This window comes from Pterocles gutturalis, unplaced genomic scaffold, assembly GCF_000699245.1.
Source record: "Pterocles gutturalis isolate BGI_N339 unplaced genomic scaffold, ASM69924v1 scaffold10031, whole genome shotgun sequence".
Lineage (NCBI taxonomy): Eukaryota > Metazoa > Chordata > Aves > Pterocliformes > Pteroclidae > Pterocles > Pterocles gutturalis.
The window spans coordinates 53,213-70,091 of NW_010097817.1; the positions used below are offsets into that span (position 1 = coordinate 53,213).

Genomic DNA, 16,879 nt, shown 5'->3' on the forward strand with positions numbered 1-16,879 from the left:
AACAGTAAAATTGAAATGAGGTGCTGTCACAGCAAGCTAATGAGATCCCAGAAGTATTCTTTGTCAGTTATTTACGCTCACTGTGATATTTTACTGCTGAAGTACTTGTGATCCTTCTCTTTTATTTCTCTATATCATTAAAATTTCTGCTAGACACCAGAAGAGCTAGTTCTCAAGATAGCATTGCATTTTTTGTTGCCTTTCATATAAAGTAATAATTGCTTCTGTAGTCACCTGGGTATCAAGATGATGTACATGTACGTTTGTGATCATATATAACACTAAAAAAAAATGCGATTTTAGAAACAAATCAATATTCACTTCCATATTACTGAATTATCGACTTAATACTGCCAAACCTCATACACAATGCTATGTACTGCAATCAATTTTCACAGTATTGAAAAAAAAAAGTGTATTTGGAGAATACTGCTTTACAGATACATAGAAGGAGAGAAATGGAATAAGTTCAGACAGGAATAGGAGTTGAAACTTGGCTTTAGCTCCCTGTATGTTGCCATAACTGCTAGAAACTTACCTGCAAAACATGGTCACCTGCAAAATGTGTGTCCAAAAATAACTGAGGAAGCGCTGTAAAAGTTATTAGTCTTAAGAGCGTCTGATCAAAGGCATTACTAGTCAGGCACCTTGGGGTGGTTTGGATCTTTCTCCCATTGTATCTAAGAAAACGGCTCAACTAATATAAAATGTGGAGGGAATAATCTTCAGGAAGGTAATCTTGAAACAGATTCTGTACCTAGCCAACTTCTTTTCCTGGAGAAGCATAGTGATTATTTTCTCTATAATTTTATTGTAAGTATTTGTTAAAAGATTAAGGAAGATGTGAGTAGTTAGTCCAGCGATTTAGCAGTTAGGGGGAGGAGTAACTCCAAATAAACTTCAAATTAACTGCTTCCAGCTCTTTCTCTTACATGCTTCTTGGTGTCAGGGTGTAATCTGGACCTTTGAGGTATTCCTAGTCAGTACGTAAATAATCTACATATTTATTCGGCTTGTCTTGCATAAAGAAGGGTGGATTCATGGGAAATACTCTCTAAAAGTATTCAACTTCTTTCTTTTTCCCTATAGGGTTCACTCCATCTCCTGTTGCTCAACCACAGCCATCAGCTGGCCTTAATGTTGACTTTGAGTCTGTGTTTGGAAACAAATCTTCTAATGTTGTCCTAGATTCTGGTGGTAAGAAACTTATTAAAATAGATGACATATGTCCTTTAACATTTTATTCTTGAGGTATAAATCTCTTAATCTGTGTTTACTCATGCTGCTGTGACAGTGTTCCAGCTGAAGAAAGCTGACTTTAAAAGGTCAATAGCAGCATTCTTCATCCAGTTTTTTCTTGATTAATAAAATAATTTTTCCTTACACACTATTTTCTATGTGAACCCATCTGAAATGTTTGCATTGATTTCCTTCACTTACATATTTTGTGCACTAAAACTTCACAGAGTGAACAGCCGTCATTTTTACATGCTGTCAATTGAAATTAAATCTGTATCTGTAGAGTGTGGTTAGAAGAGGTGAAGCTGCTATGTAATTTTATATATCTGTGCAATGCATTTTTGGCACCTCTTTGCCTACATATTACTATTTTGACGTTAACATTATCTCAGAAGATGATAAATTATCAAAACTTAAACAGTTAATTTGGATTGTAGTCATAGTAGTCTTTCTGTTCTTTTGAGCATCTGGAAAGTAAATACAATGTCTTTTGACATTGGACTCTTGACATCTGACTTTTTTTGGCAAACCAGTCATCTTCCAAAAGCAAATAAATATGTGTTTTTATAAGAATGAAATACTTTAGATATTTATTCTTTTATTTTGTTTTTCATTTTGATTGCTTTGCAGTCATTGTGAATCCATTCCATGTAAAACTGATGTCACATAGCTTAAATTAGTCAAGTGAAATCTCCTTTCTGTAGTAAATATGTCCTTTATCAAGAGGCGTAATAAGTGTTATCCTTCTTAGATAGTGTAGCATCATGAGGTTAAATTTTGTATTTTAGCCATTGTGTTGAGCTTGCTGTCTGTTTAATTGAATGTCACGACACTCATGGGAGGCCTGTGATTCAAATCACTTTTATGTTTATCGTTCCAAGGCTTTGATGAACTAGGTGGTCTCCTAAAACCAACAGTGGCCTCTCAAAACCAGAGTCTTCCAGTTGCCAAAGTACCACCTAACAAATTAGTGTCAGATGATCTGGATTCATCTTTAGCCAATCTTGTAGGCAGTAAGTATTGAACCACTAACATCTAAATACTTATTTAATTCTTTGAAATGAATAGAATTTCAGTAGCATCTTTTTTTACTTTCTGACAGATTTGGGCATTGGAAATGGAACTACTAAAAAGTGAGTATGCTTAATCAGAAGTTGAGCATTTTGATTTTCTTGATAGTAAATTTTAATGAAAGTACCGGTGCAAACCTGTGCGTAACAACATGATGCTAACCTTCAGAGGATGTTTGGGACTGTACTTGGTTTCTCATACAAGATATAAGGAATTGTTGAGAGCTGTTGAAAGGTGACTGCAGACTCAGTGGTAGTGACAGTGGTAACAGCAGGCGAGATGTCCTCCTGTCTCTGATTCATTGCAGGCTTTGTATAAATTTAGGAAATAAGTTCACCAAAATGTTACAGGTGATCTTAGCACACCTTTTCAATACTTTGTGTGATCTGAGTGTGTGCAGAGGTATATTAAAGATTGTCCACTTCAAAATTCACTTGTCTAAACATCAACCACATCTGCTCTAGCAGCAAAGTCAAAAATGTGGTTGGCAAACTTCAGGCTGATTGAGACCATTTGTGCTAACTCTGAGATCATTCAGAAATATAGTATGTAGTTGCTCCTAACTAATCTTGACCCAAGGAAAGTCAGCTAGACTAATTTACCTATACAGGGAACTTGTCTGAGATGAGATAAAGCTGAGGTGGCTCATGTTGAACATCTTACCTTTTCCTAGCCAAAACAAGCTGTCATCAACTTTTATCAACAAGCTTTTATCAATTCCTTTGCTAAATTACTTTCTTCACTAACAAAAGAAGCCACATTTCTAAGAGGCAACAGTGTTTACCTGAGAGAGTTTTGAAAGAAAGTCCAATATTTTCTAACAATTCTTTAAAAAATTTTTTTAAAGTGATGTAAACTGGACTCAGCCAGGTGAAAAGAAACTAACAGGTGGTTCCAACTGGCAACCCAAGATTGCACCTACAACTGCGTGGAATGCTCCGACGTTGGTAAGCAAATACTCATTTTAAAACAGTGAGTTCCCTGCAATTTAGATATACAGGCTGATGTATAACAGAGACATTTGAAAGTGATATATAGTTGTAGTAGAAGCGCAGTAGAAAATTGAAGAAGTGGTCACTTTGTGCACTATTTGGTTTTGTTTTTCTTAGCTGTGAGGTTCTAGGAAATAGTTTGGGATGGTTGTGTGTTAGATGTTATAGTTAGTTATAATAGTTAGATGTGCAGGTTTAGCAGAAACTTCGGCAGTGTTTGACCAGCCCCTCTCATGGCAAGATAGCAGCCTTCGTGTTTCAGTCAACTGACATAAAACTGTGAATTCCGGTGGGGAGGGGGGCACTTTGCAGTCTAGAAAAGTAGAAGTGTGGAAAGTATGTTCTTCAGGTGCACTGATACATCAAGTATGTGTGACATTACAGCTCAGCCTGCTCTGGGGGTGAGAATGGGCCAAGAGATTAACCCCCTTGATATTTGTCGAGGTGTCTGTGCAGTGATGTGGGCTATAGCTTCCTTAATGTACGTAACCACTGCTTTCCTGCTCCAATGTGTGCAATTGTTTCTAATGCACGTCAGGTTTGGTGATCAGCTTCATAGCATGTATTGTAGCAGGTAGTATTGGCAAGGGCTTTAGGGTAGCTTGTAGAACGAGGGTTCTTAATCACATTGCAAAAAAAAAAAAAAAATAAGAGGTTCAGAGTTTGTATGAGTAGATTTCACAATGCTAACAGAACACTTTTACATGTGAATCCTACTCACCCTTTCACCAATGACCTGGAGAACTGTATGTGGACAGAACAGGTAACAAACCACCCTGGAAAATTTATTGCATCTGGCTCTCTGACCAGGGGAGGTTGAATCCACAAAATGTTGTGGATTTGGAAAGAGAGAGCTTGTCTCCCTGGATCCACCACCCCTTCCCGACTGGGTGTCCCTTATCAACTCACTACATTCATGTAGGGAGAAATGTTTATGGAGACTGCTGGAGGATGTGTAGATATTGAAGAAACTGTAACTACGCACATGTTTTAATGACTGGTAGTTTGAGTTTACCTGTGTGCTTGAATCTGTTTAATAACTCATGTCTTGTATATACATCTTCTTGTGATAAGTCATTACATTTAACAGCTTTTATTGTTTAGAGATACTGCTGAGACACTTCTTTTCCTGTGAAACTGCTCTATTGACACAAAAGTCTTGAAAGAGAAATAATCGGGGTTGGGGGGGGGGAAGTTTGTTTTCCTCTGCTGGTCTATTTATTATGGAGTTTCTGCTGCTTGCTAAATAAATATGCTTTTGAAAGTAAGGCTTTCTTGTCTTTGGAAAAAAGGCATATACCAAATAAATGGACTATGCAAAACCATTCCAAACCTAATAACGATGGCAGTATCACAGGCGTATGTTGTCTCAGTAAATGACTTGAATTACAAGAATGTGTTGGGGTGAACATTTAATGTATTTGTGAACTAAAATGCTATCTGTGTATATTCCGTTGTGTAAGTATTTGCTTCTAATCCAGTGTTATTGCATTATGTAATTGTTCTCCCTGGGAAATACAGAATGGCATGCATTTTCCACAATACGTAAGTGAAACAACCCACAGCCTTTTTGCAATCGACTGGCATGCTGATATTAACCACTGCTGTTGCAGAATCTCATAACCTTCTTGCTATTTACACATTTCTCATTTTAAAATCTTTGGTGTGCCAAAAATTGAGCTTTTTCCGAGCATACATGAACTTCATAGGTGGTCTGCAGGCTCTTGACACGAATGATGGCATGGGAAATACCAAGATTATTTTTCCTTGCTTTAAACTGTACCATTTGCTGCCAGAGAGCTGGGGTGTGCGTGTGCTGCCTTTGATGCACTTGGTGAATTCTGAATGAAGATAAAAATGTTTGTGTTTGAATAACTGCATGAAACCTCACGGGCTTCTGTTACACTTGGCACTTTATCCACATTTATGGTAGATCTTGGTGTTTTGTGTTTTTTTTTTTTTTTTGTGGGGAGAGACCAATATGTCATTAATGCGTATATGAAAAAAAAAAAAAGAAGAAAATCCATGCTGACAGTTTACAAAGGGCAAGCAATAACCTGTGCTTGCTGTCTGAGGAATGCAGCCTTTCATTTCAAAGGATTTTTTTTCTTGATTTCAACAGTGATATTGGTCTTTCCCTGTATTCTGTTTTTATAGCAGGGTAACTCTGTAGCTAGAGGATGGTAGGTCCATACTCAAGCACTCCAGAATAAATTTAGTCGACATGTTTGTGTGTGTGTAGGTGTGGATACACAAACAAAACAAAAACCAAAATAATTTCCAGGATAGCTTTGCCAGCTGTGTGAAATATGTGGATAGTACACAGTCTAGATAATTCTCAATCAAGGAAATATGTTCTGATGGCAATAGATGGTAGCCAGTATTAACAGCATTTCAATGAAAAGGCAGCTGATACCTTAGAACTGAATTCAGAAGCAGCTTTGCTGATGTCCTGTTCTCAATGTTACAATTTATCTGCTTTAATTAATCCAGTATTATTAATATTTTTAACGTCCCTCTTTTCTGTATCAATAATCTCCCTGTACCAGGAAATACATATGGTCTGTGTCTTGTTGTGAATAGCCATCCCCACAGCAATAGCATGAAAATTAGACTCTTTTTTTTCTAAAGTAGAGACTAACAGGAGGTAGAGTGGATAGACAGCAAGTTATGTGAATATTTATAAGCACCAATTTATAGTCTGAAATAAAAAACAATTTTTGTTCTTGTAAGAGTTAATATTAATTTAGAAAGTGGATAATGAAACTGTAGAACAAAGAAAATGGTTAGGATATGAAGAACTGCCTGTATTTTTTTCTTTTTAAGAGTTAACAGCTGTTTTTCACATGTATGTTGCCAAGTTGTTTACGAAATGTAGCTTCACCCCAGGTTTTGTCTGATGACAGCAATCTTACTGTAACTTCATAAAAGTTAGCTTAGGTTAAGGGTAATATAAACATCTGCAAAGTTCTGAGAGGACTTTTAACCTGTTCAAATTCCCTGTACAAAGTGGGTGAGTGAGAGGGGACGTAACGTGGATATTCATGTGTAGAGTTGAACTTCTATTGAAGCGTGGTAGGAGAATCCCTATAGTGTGTACATCCTGGCTAAAGAGAAAAGAATTCCTGTAATGTCAGCAGAAGCAATGGTAATTTGGACTTCTGGTCTTTAAAATTCTCTCTTAAGATTCCTTGTGCACCATTATTTCTGACATTGAAATATAAGTATATACTTAATGGGATTTAAAAAATGCTTCTGCTTCCTGAATATTTTTCTCTCAAACTTCTCTGTGTCTCATAGTATGTTTTTTAAACAGGACACGGAGAGAACGGTAGCTTGTGGTTTAGATTAGTGAGCCAGAATCCTAACAGCTTAAAAGCAAATACATTATTACACATTTGCCAAGATTGCCTAGAAACTTTAGCTTAGGTATTGTATTCCATCTGATATAGTTTTGGATACACTCTTAACATAAGAATGCAAATCCAAGCTATATTCGGAGTAGGCTCAGTGCTACAGTTGACCCTTAGAAAGCAATGTCTTACCAGTAGGCAGCTGATCTCTTCTCCTCTCAGTTCACCACTGTTTCTCACACCAGGCACCACCTGTAATGGCCTATCCTGCCACAACGCCAACGGGAATGATGGGCTACGGGATGGTGAGTGGAACTCCTGTAACTCAAACAAGTCAGATGTTGTGTATCATTTGATTGTTTATAATTTGGTAACAGCTGCTTTTTTCTGAACTAATTTTACTGAAGACTGAATTTCAGCTCCTGTTGGTTTATTCTTCACCCACTCATTAAGTCCTGGTTTTCTGACCTAGTTCAATGGTTTTACTCTGAAATTAAGTCTGCCCTTTCTTACCTCACTTAGTTTTTCATAAACTTTTAAAAATTAAGAAAGTGTCGATTCTTGGTAGACTTTATTGGTGTTGAAATAAGTGTATCAGGTGAGCATAGCTACGGTCACACCAGGAATGTTTTATCCATGAAGTGAAACCTTTCTTAAATATTGCTCCCAACCTCAGCAAAAGGTATCTCTAATGATCGATGCTACAAAACTGCCAAGTTTGTGACACTGTCATGTGCTGTGGTGTTGGTTGGGAACTGAATCTCTTAGTGACACACCAGTCCTGGAAGGCTTTTGACATAAACCTCACCTTGCTTCTTATTGCTCTGAAAAGTTGTTCAAATTTCTGTTTTTATCTCAAATTTTTAAATATTTCTGAAATGATATTCCTTAACTCTTCTTTATTAGTATGATTTTGATGTAGCACAGCTTTGCTGGATGAATACAAGAGAGAACTTCCTCAGAACGGTTACTCTATTAGTGGCTCACAGATTAGTATACTAAAAATAAGCTAAATGTTTCATCACATAATCAAATCAGATTAATGATTTATAACTTGTATATGCTCAGTAAGTGAACTGCAAAAGTGGCCAATTGTGTTCTTGAGGGTCTTTTGGGAGAGTATCATGATCCCTATTACCCATCCATGAACTCCATTTTGATTCAGCAGCTGGGGAGGGTAACCTGTTTAGTGTATAGAAAACAATTCCTTCTTGAGAGCGGCCCTGAAGAGAAAGGACTTGGGGATGCTGGTAGATGAGAAGAGGTGAACATGAGCTGGCATTGTGCGCTTGCAGCCCAGAAACCAACTGTGTCCTGGGCTGCACCACCAGCACTGGGACCAACAGGTCGAGGGAGGTGATTCTCCCCCTCTGCTTCACCCTTGTGAGACCCCCCTGCAGTGCTGCATCCAGCTCTGGGGTCCTCAGCACAGGGAGGACATGGACCTGTTGGAGCCAGTCCAGAGGAGGACACGAAAATGGTCAGAGGGCTGGAGCACCTCCCCTATGAGGACAGGCTGAGAGAGTTCGGGGTGTTCAGCCTGGAGAAGAGAAGGCTCCGGGGAGACCTAATAGCAGTCTACCAGTGCTGAAAGGGGGCTACAGGAGAGATGGGGAAGGACTCTTTATCAGGGAGTGTAGTGAGAGCACAAGGGGTAACAGCTATAAGCTGAAAGAGAGCAGATTTAGATTAGGTATTAGGAAGAATTTTTTCACTGCGAGGGTGGTTTGACAGGGGAACAGGTTGCCCAGAGAAGCTGTGGATGCCCCATCCCTGGAGGGGTTCAAGGCCAGGCTGGATGAGGCTTTGAGCAACCTGGGCTAGTGGGAGGTGTCCCTGCCCATGGCAGGGGGGTTAGAACTCAGTGACCTTTAAGGTTCCTTCTACCCCAGACCATTCCGTAACTCTTAATCTTGCATGTTTTGTAAAGCAGCTTTCATCGTGGGGTTTAGATGCCAATGTGAAATGGAAACTGTAGCGCTCATATCCTGAGTTGCTGTTAACTTGTTCAAGGGCATGCAACATCTGAGCAGGTGTGTGAGATATGGGCCATTGCACAATGACCGGTAGGCTTTATAACTCATCCTGAAAACTGTCCTGGCTTGTCCAAACTTTACTCAGGACATTTACTTCTAGGAATCTCTGAAATCTTGACCCATTTTACAACCCTTGTGTTTGCAGTAGGAGGTACCATGGTTCTAAGAGGCCATCTAGCAGCAGGTTTTTCCCTTGGTGAGGGCATACTGGGACAGGCAGTTCCATTAGTACCTTGGCATTCCCTGGCTGCTGGTTTCCGTGTATTCAGTGTGACAGCAGTTATTTTTAACTTTTTTGTAGGGTGTTTTCATCAGGGTCAGTTTCTTGGATGTGTTCACCATGTGATTGCCCAAAGAGCAGACTGGCATGATAGGAGTTGTCCCAGGATTAGTCAAGGAAAAGCTGCTTGGAATGGGGATTGCTTCAGGAGGACTGCTGCTGGGTATCAACCCCAGCCTGAGGGGAGTGCCAAAAGCAGTGCCAGAGATGAGTGTGTATGTAAAAATAAACAAAACATGACTTCTAAGACCATTAATATATGTTAAACTCCTAATTTGGCTCAGCCAGAGCACCAGTAACACTTTAGACTTTGCATAGTGACTTGACGTTAATTGTACGTATAGTTCTCAGTTTTCAATTTTTCTTGAACTCCGTCAGCTTTGCATTGATATCTGTAAAACTGTTCTTGGGCTTTCAAAGACAGGGAAGTGCTGCCAGACCTCACTTTTGGGAGCAAGAGGACCAGCACAAATGCTTGTGCTCTCACAAGTATTTTAGCGTTTCAGATCTTTGCAGCAAGAGATTAAATGGGCTCACTTGTTACTGACAGAACTCCTTGAAAAGGCTCTCGTGTTCCTTTCTAGTAACCTTTATTTGCAGAATATTGTAAAAAGATCTTTTGTGATTGCATATATGAAATATGACTAAGGCTCTTCATTCTTTCCTTCCTCTCCTTAAATTCTTGCTATGTATTAACGCTATATGTGATTTGATGTTGTCTGGATTTTTTTTAGCCATCACAGATGGGAGGAATACCAGTAATGACACAGCCAACTTTAATATACAGCCAGCCAGTCATGAGACCACCAAACCCTTTTGGCCCTGTACCGGGAGCACAGGTGTGTATATTCAAAATAACTGGTGCTGGCAACAGATTACAGCTTGATCAGTTTCTTTAAAAGTATTTGAATATTTTCTTCTGTTGGACAAATGTATTGCACAAGCCCAGTGGTTCATGTAAGGATTATTTCCTAGCTTCTTGTGTCTGGGTTGGCAGCATCAAGTTTGTTTTACAGAAGCAAAGAGGGGTATCCTTTAGTGAAAGGATAAGAACGGTAAATGTCTGTGCTGTTTGCTGAACACAGGCTTCTTCCCCAAAGGTCGCGCTCCGTGCTGCTTTACCTCCAACTGTGGCTTTGTGAGATTGCACTATTACATCTTTTTTGACTTGTTACACTTAAAAGTATTAAACCAAGTCCAGCAGTAGCTGTAAACTTTTTTAAAGCGTAAGCTGCATGCTTACATTATTGCATTTTGGAGGGGACAAAGAGTGTATGTGGCCTTTTAAGTCTATGAATGCTATAGATGGGTTTGAGAAGAACGTGGCGTCAAATTTGGTGAAACTTCAACCCGGTTGTTCGCACTGACTGCCCTTGGTGGGAGGCACATGGCACGTTCATCTCGTTGTAACCATTGTATTCTCTCCAAAGTTCTTTGTATTCCTCTATGTTTTCACAGAAGCCAATATTTACAGCATAGTGAGGGTGTTCAACAGCTGTACAAATCTGTCTGGCCTTTCCAGGTTCAGTAGGGTGTCAGTTAAATGGAGCGTTCCTTACATCACCTGCTTTCCTGCTTCTCGTGATACGTTGTGCATAGATCCGTTACCTAACGGACTGGAATACAAGAGTGTGCTGAAGGGCTGCTCTGAACATTGAAAGGAACTGACTTTATCAGTATTGGAGTTAAATAAGTACCTTCTGTTGTTTGTTTTACAGGCTTCTGTCACTGGGAAGTTTCTGTCTGAACTCTCTTTTTAACTTCACTAAAACAGACTTTTAAATTTTTTTTAGAAGGCTTTATCTGAAAGGGACACTGTTAGATTTCTTTAGCTAGAAATGCAGTTTTCAATTTACTTTCTCTTGGACTTCCAAGAGCTGCTTTGCACATTCACCGTCACTTCAGACAAGTGATTCGATGTCTTTCACATGGTTTTTATACTATTTCAAGGTGGAAAAATGTGTTTATGACACTCCTTAAATAGAAAACAAGTGAAAGGATCCTCAAGGATTATTTTTCTGAAATTCCCAAAACATCAATTTTGAAATGTTGCTTTAAAAAAAAAAAAATAAGTCTGCTGACCTGGCTAATTCAGTGATAAACAGATAAGTAGGTCTGAGTAGTTATGTGAGCCTTTCTGCTTCATTGGACATTGCAGGGCTTGGTCTAGGCTGCATCCCAGCTGGCTGTCATAACAGGAGAGAGAGGAATTAGTCACAAGTGAGGTGTGGAGAGTTAGAGTTATTGTGCTCGGCTATTTGTCTCCTGTGAGAGAGAATTAATTTGACAGAAAACACAGCCTCTGAATCAGCATTTGCTGTGTGACCGGGAAGGTTTTCCCTGAGCCGCACAGTCTGCATTGCTTGCAGGTGTTTAGTTTTCAAAAGTCTGACACCAGTAAAGTAACTTAAATGGAACAAAGGCTGCGTGCGAGAGCTGCTTCCCAATGTACGGCAGAGATGGCATTTACTAACATATAGCCACGGGGGGGATTGCAATGTTATCACACTAAATTTACTGTATGCTTAGTCTTGAGGCTCTTCTGAGAGCATATTTGTCTGTTTAGGTTTAGTTCATGCTTTGGTTGTGTCAGGAATACAAATAGGAAAATAAAGAAATAAAATGCAATGTGATCTTTGGGTAAGTAAACCTTAAAGAATGGTTGTCTAAAAGGCACCCAGTTCAAACTGCCTCCATCCCATGTGGATACCATTATTCTAGGACAAGTTTTGTCCATGATGTAATCACTGCCAAAAAAGCAAATTGTTCTTCATATTTACATTTAAATCACCAGATTATATCACCTCTAGTCTGCTGATAGATTTTGGTTGCTATTTACAGTAAAGAAACTTGAAGGTACTTGAAAGCATAATGACAGATATGAAGTTGCCAAAAAATTACATTGCCAAGTTGTAGCATGTTGGGAACTCCTCCTACTTTGTACACAGACGGGTGAAATGGGTATCCCAATGTTGTCTGGCTTCTTTATAATTTAAACTGGTGTCTCTAACTTAGTACTCTTAAGGATTTGTCCTAATAAATACATTTTTCCTACCTCTAGACATACCTGTTTTGCCTCTCTTTCGAGTGTTCTGAGTACTGCAAACACAGAGTATTTCAGACAAGGCAGATCTGAATGGTGTATGGTTAACTGGAATATAACTACCCGTTGTAACACCTGAGTGTTGTAACGTACAACAGGAGTGCTTGAATGTTCACTGCCACCAAAACCATGATCGTGTTGGCTGATATCAAATGGTACAATACGGACAAATCAATGGGATGCCTGTGAGCGTTACATGTTCTGGTCTGATTACCCCCAAAAGGATGTAGCCTTAGGAGGGGAAGCAGCTGGGTAGTGAAAATTTTAAGATTTAAAATAGAATAAAGAAATTACTTGGCCTACTGCCAGCAGCATGTGCGTGAATGATAACACCGCAGTTGTTAACGTCACTGAACTGTGCAGAAAAAGTAGGAGTGATCGCCTGGTGACGATGAAGAGTAGGTAAATGTGCAAATGAGTAAGCTGGGATTTGTTTGTTGTTGATGTTTGGTTGGGATTTTTTTGAAACTGGAAGAACAGGGTATGAAATTCAGGACAGACTGATGCCAGAAAACAGACTTCACAGGTGCTCCTTTTGGCATGTTAATCCTAAAAAGTGTGTTAAAACAGCTTGACAGATGTGTTTAATGAGAAAACAGCACCTAGCTAATGATGGGAATCAGCACACAGCTGATGGATGGGTTCTTCTGTGTTACTGGGACTCCGGGGAGTTTGTCTTTGTTGGAAGCAGCGAGAAGTGATGACTGCTGTTGGAGGTGAGACTAAGCTTTGGGTCTGACCCAGCACAGTACGTTGCATTTCAGATCACACAAGCACTGGACAGTGAGGAGGCTAAGTCCATGTTTCTAGACGTGTTAGTGCTGGAGAAACTGGTGGCCAGTGCTGTTGTTTTAAATGCTTCTCCTTAGAAACTGCTCAGGTGGGTTCTGGTTTTCAGATATATTTATAAGCATAGATGCAACATAGGAAACTGGCTAACTATACTTCCCACAATTTTTTAGGCCTCCTTTTTAATAACTAGAGGAATCTCATTAAAATATGTATTTACTGTAAGGTACTGTGTCTTGTTTGAATTTGGCTGTGGCATCCAGGGAAGCAGCATTGTCAAGTCTCTTCCCAGTATTTAAACCCGAACTGGCTTCCTGAAATGTCACCTCTGTTTCTGGTTACGTGTTGATGTTACACAAATGACAGAGATGTAGACCTACCAGTCTTCCACACTGCTTTCAAACTGGGACATTATTTTGGACTCTATCAGTTGGAGATTTGCCAACTCAATTTAACAGGACTTTTAATATGTGACTTAAGCCATTTGGCCAGGAAGAGGAAGAATGTCTCACGAAATCAAGTCACAGCAGGCATGCCTTGCTGAAGGTATGGCTCTGTTGGACTTTAGTCTGGCTCAAATCCTGGAGAGTGGTGGGGTGTGTTGAGCTACGGCTTTCCAAAGGGAAGAACCAAGTTTAAAAGGGGAACTTCTGACATCCTGAAAATGCTTCTCAAGCGCTTCCCATTGTGTCTCATGACTCTTCCATAGTCTGTTTATGGGGACTGGATCCAGGTGCCCCCCTGGGAGTGGGGTTTCGGGAGGGAGATAAAGATTCCAACCCAGAGAGGGAGTACCGATCCTGAAAGATCGTCTTCTCCTCATGTGGTTCCTGAGATAGACATTAATGTGAAAAATTTACATTTGCAATGGCAATATTTACAGTCTGGGCACCTCTGCAAGCAGTCCCCATAAGCATGTTCCCTGTCATGTGTAGGGTTGGCAGGCATTTGGTATTTCCAAAGGAAATACATCTTCATCTGATGTTTTTTGCAAGTATACACTGCCAATTAGTGACTCCATTATGAGTAAACTGTTAAAATGATGGAACCTGAAATGGAGAAAGCTGACTTGTTTGTAACTGCAGAAACATGCAACTTCTACGAGGTAGGAAGACAAGTAGGATTTAATAAAGTACCATTTATAACTGGGAAAGCACTAACAAAGAAGAAAACAGCTTAAAAAAAAAAAGAAAAAGTCAACAAATAGCAGGTACTCCTGCAGTTCCAGCCGCAGCAGCTGGAAGGCCAGTATTACCTGCTTGTTATTTATGTGCTTTATCTCACTGAATATGTAGTGTGGTGCTTTAAATATGTGGCTATAGGATGTGATTTTTTTTTTGTTACTCTTCAGACTATTGGTCTCAGTCTTCAGTTCTCACCTAAAACAGCAACAGTTGACAAACTCATTTTTCTTCCCTACCCCCAGAATATATCCCATGTTCTCCTTCTAGACCCCACAGTGAGACTCAGCCATTTATCTGCTCTCCAGCCTCTTTTTATACGCATCCTATTTTAAGAGGAAAAGATGCCGAGCGCTATCTCTTCTGGAGAAGGCATCTGGAAAGCTGCCATGCTCTGGCCGGACCCCCAGCCTCACCTCTCCGTGCCAGTACAGAGTTTTGCTGATAAAGTGGGGAGAGCGCTAACCTGTTTCGTAGGAGTGTCAGGCTCAATGTTTTGTATCTTTTGGAGAAAGCCACTGCGAAAGTGCGAGGTTATCTGCTTATTTGGCGAATGCCAATTGAAGTTTCCTTTCTTGCAGGGTTATGTCCAGCTTGTTTCTGCATTACACCAACCACTGAAGAGGCTTTCTGTTTTCCATATGACCAAACACCTTGTTTAATGGTTGATTTCTGCCAAGTTTTGCCTCTTAACCTCCCCTTGTCCTTTCATTACACGTTCAGCTTTCATATTCTGTCATTCTGAGACCTTTTTTTCTTTTCTTTCCCTTTCTCTGTCGTCTTTCCTACTAGCTGTCTGCAGCATCCAGCCCTTCCAGTCAGAGTCCTCACAGAGCCTCAGGAAAGGATCCCTTTGCAGAGCTCTCTCTCCAGGATTTCTTGTAGAACAACTTAGGTATTGTCCATTATTCTGGGGAGATGCTGGTTTTTGTGATACAGAACAAAATTAAAGTTCCAATTCCAGTTTTATTAACATGACTAGAACTTGTTTCTGAAGAAAATAAAAACAAGTCATGTTGAGTTGGAAGCACTGTGGAAGTGACTTGGAAACTCATTATACTTGACTGCAGCAGTTTAAATTCCCCTCTGAACGGCAAGAGCCAGCACACAGGGTGCTTTGTGGCTGCTGGGGAGAAGGTACTCCCTGGCATTTACCATTTCATCAGGAAAATGTGTAGGGCTTGTGGGTAGCAGCAAACACCTGACTGCTGCTGGCAGTCTGCTCATGCACTTCCCCAGATCATTCAGGGTTCATTCACTTTCTGCAGAAGGAGGGTACTCGGTTTCATGTGTGCAAGGATTAAATTTTGGTACAGATGTGCACTGGAGTTTATCAGTTAAGGGCAGGTGGAAATTAAGATGAATGAAAATATGAAAAAAATCAAGAACACATAGTGTAAAGAAAGAGTAGGTCTTACTGCACCCAGCATTCTGCTTTCGTTGTGTAGTTCCTCTGGTTCAGCGTGAAAAGTGACCTTGAGTTCTCTCTTCATAATGATGTTGATCTGTGTTACGCTGTCACTGGTGACAATATCGCATGGATAAATAGGGTGTTTTTATTGTCGGACAAACCAGCTTAATGCAAAGAGATGTTCCTATGGCTGGTGTAGTTGGGAAAACATCCTGATGGCTTTTTGTTGTTTTCTGGCCCTGATTTTGTAATTTTTTTATTTCTGTTTGAAACTTCAGAACTTGGGATAGCTTATGCATTTGAAGAATGGAAATTTTTGAAGAAAACACAGGTTTATAGTGAAGTCCTACTTCTGTTGGATGTTAACATGAGGGTTTTTAATCTTTCCAGATTCAGTTTATGTAACTGTGTTAGATGGAAGAGAAAGGAACGTTTCCAAAAAGATGTGCTCACCAGTGAACCCACACTTCCAGGAGAAAATGAACTTCAGTCTCTCAAACTCTCCTCTTCCATTAAATGATGCAGTGAAATGATGAAGAGCAATGAAGGAACCTGGGACAACTCCATAAGAAAACATCAATATACGATAAAAGCCAAGAATTGCCATGAATTAAGACTAAGGTCTATTTTTTGTCCTGGTGACTAACACGTCAGTACTTTCAGCTTCTAATACTATCCATAATCGAGAACACACAAAGAGAAGCCTTTATTCTGGAAATTGAGATTGGTGTTTGGAAATGATGTCTGGAGCGGAGATGTGTCCTTTACCGTAACTTGAAACACGACTTTGGGCAGGGGAGGGTCAAATCCTAACTCTTAATTCTGCAGTTACCTTTTCTTCAGTCCTCACAAATGTAGGCACAGCAGTAATGGAAATTAACTTTTTTTAAAAAATTATATATTTAGTTTGCAGTAGACATTCCTTATGTATTATTGTTTGTATTTATTTATGATTATCAATTTAACATTAATATTGTATCAAAAAAACTCCTTATGAAAATGAGTATGGATGTATACAGTATGTCTGATTTTTATCCACAAAGAATGAATCTGATTCAGAATGCTTTTCAGCTGACATACAGAGCACTAAATATTTTAAAGGTCTGAATCTAATGAATTCTCAGTATATATGGGAATTAGGGAAGAGCTGTAAAATGCATTAATCCTTATAGTCAATTCTGTGCCTAGGATTTTGCAAGGGAACAGTTAACTGACTAGAAGAAGCACTACATTTTTAATTCAGCATTAGTGCATTGGGAAGGAACTTTATTGCTTTGTGCTTGGCATGTCACTATTTTTTACATTTGACAAGGCCTTTCCAAAATGAATGTGAGGAATTGCTTTCACTTTAAGACTTTCCTTCTTTTCTGTAAAAAAAAAAAAAAAAAAAAATGAGGGGGGGGGGGTTGGGGGGGGCAGCCTTT

General features: G+C 39.5%; 1 protein-coding gene across 3 annotated transcripts in view; it reads left to right on the forward strand.

Moving 5' to 3' along the window:
• PICALM (phosphatidylinositol binding clathrin assembly protein) overlaps nucleotides 1-16,822 on the forward strand; it is a 70,028-nt gene extending 53,206 nt beyond the window's left edge. For 2 of the 3 annotated variants that reach the window (XM_010086600.1, XM_010086593.1), the window contains 7 exons: nucleotides 1,090-1,197; nucleotides 2,121-2,252; nucleotides 2,342-2,372; nucleotides 3,158-3,257; nucleotides 6,901-6,960; nucleotides 9,706-9,810; nucleotides 15,846-16,822. In XM_010086600.1, the coding sequence (XP_010084902.1) occupies nucleotides 1,090-1,197; nucleotides 2,121-2,252; nucleotides 2,342-2,372; nucleotides 3,158-3,257; nucleotides 6,901-6,960; nucleotides 9,706-9,810; nucleotides 15,846-15,860 (551 nt within the window). In that variant the 3' untranslated portion in view covers nucleotides 15,861-16,822. Of the gene's footprint in view, nucleotides 1-1,089; nucleotides 1,198-2,120; nucleotides 2,253-2,341; nucleotides 2,373-3,157; nucleotides 3,258-4,823; nucleotides 4,848-6,900; nucleotides 6,961-9,705; nucleotides 9,811-14,836; nucleotides 14,940-15,845 lie in introns of all 3 variants that reach the window. The other variant, XM_010086606.1, reaches the window with a different exon arrangement.
• The last annotated feature ends 57 nt before the right edge of the window (nucleotides 16,823-16,879 follow it).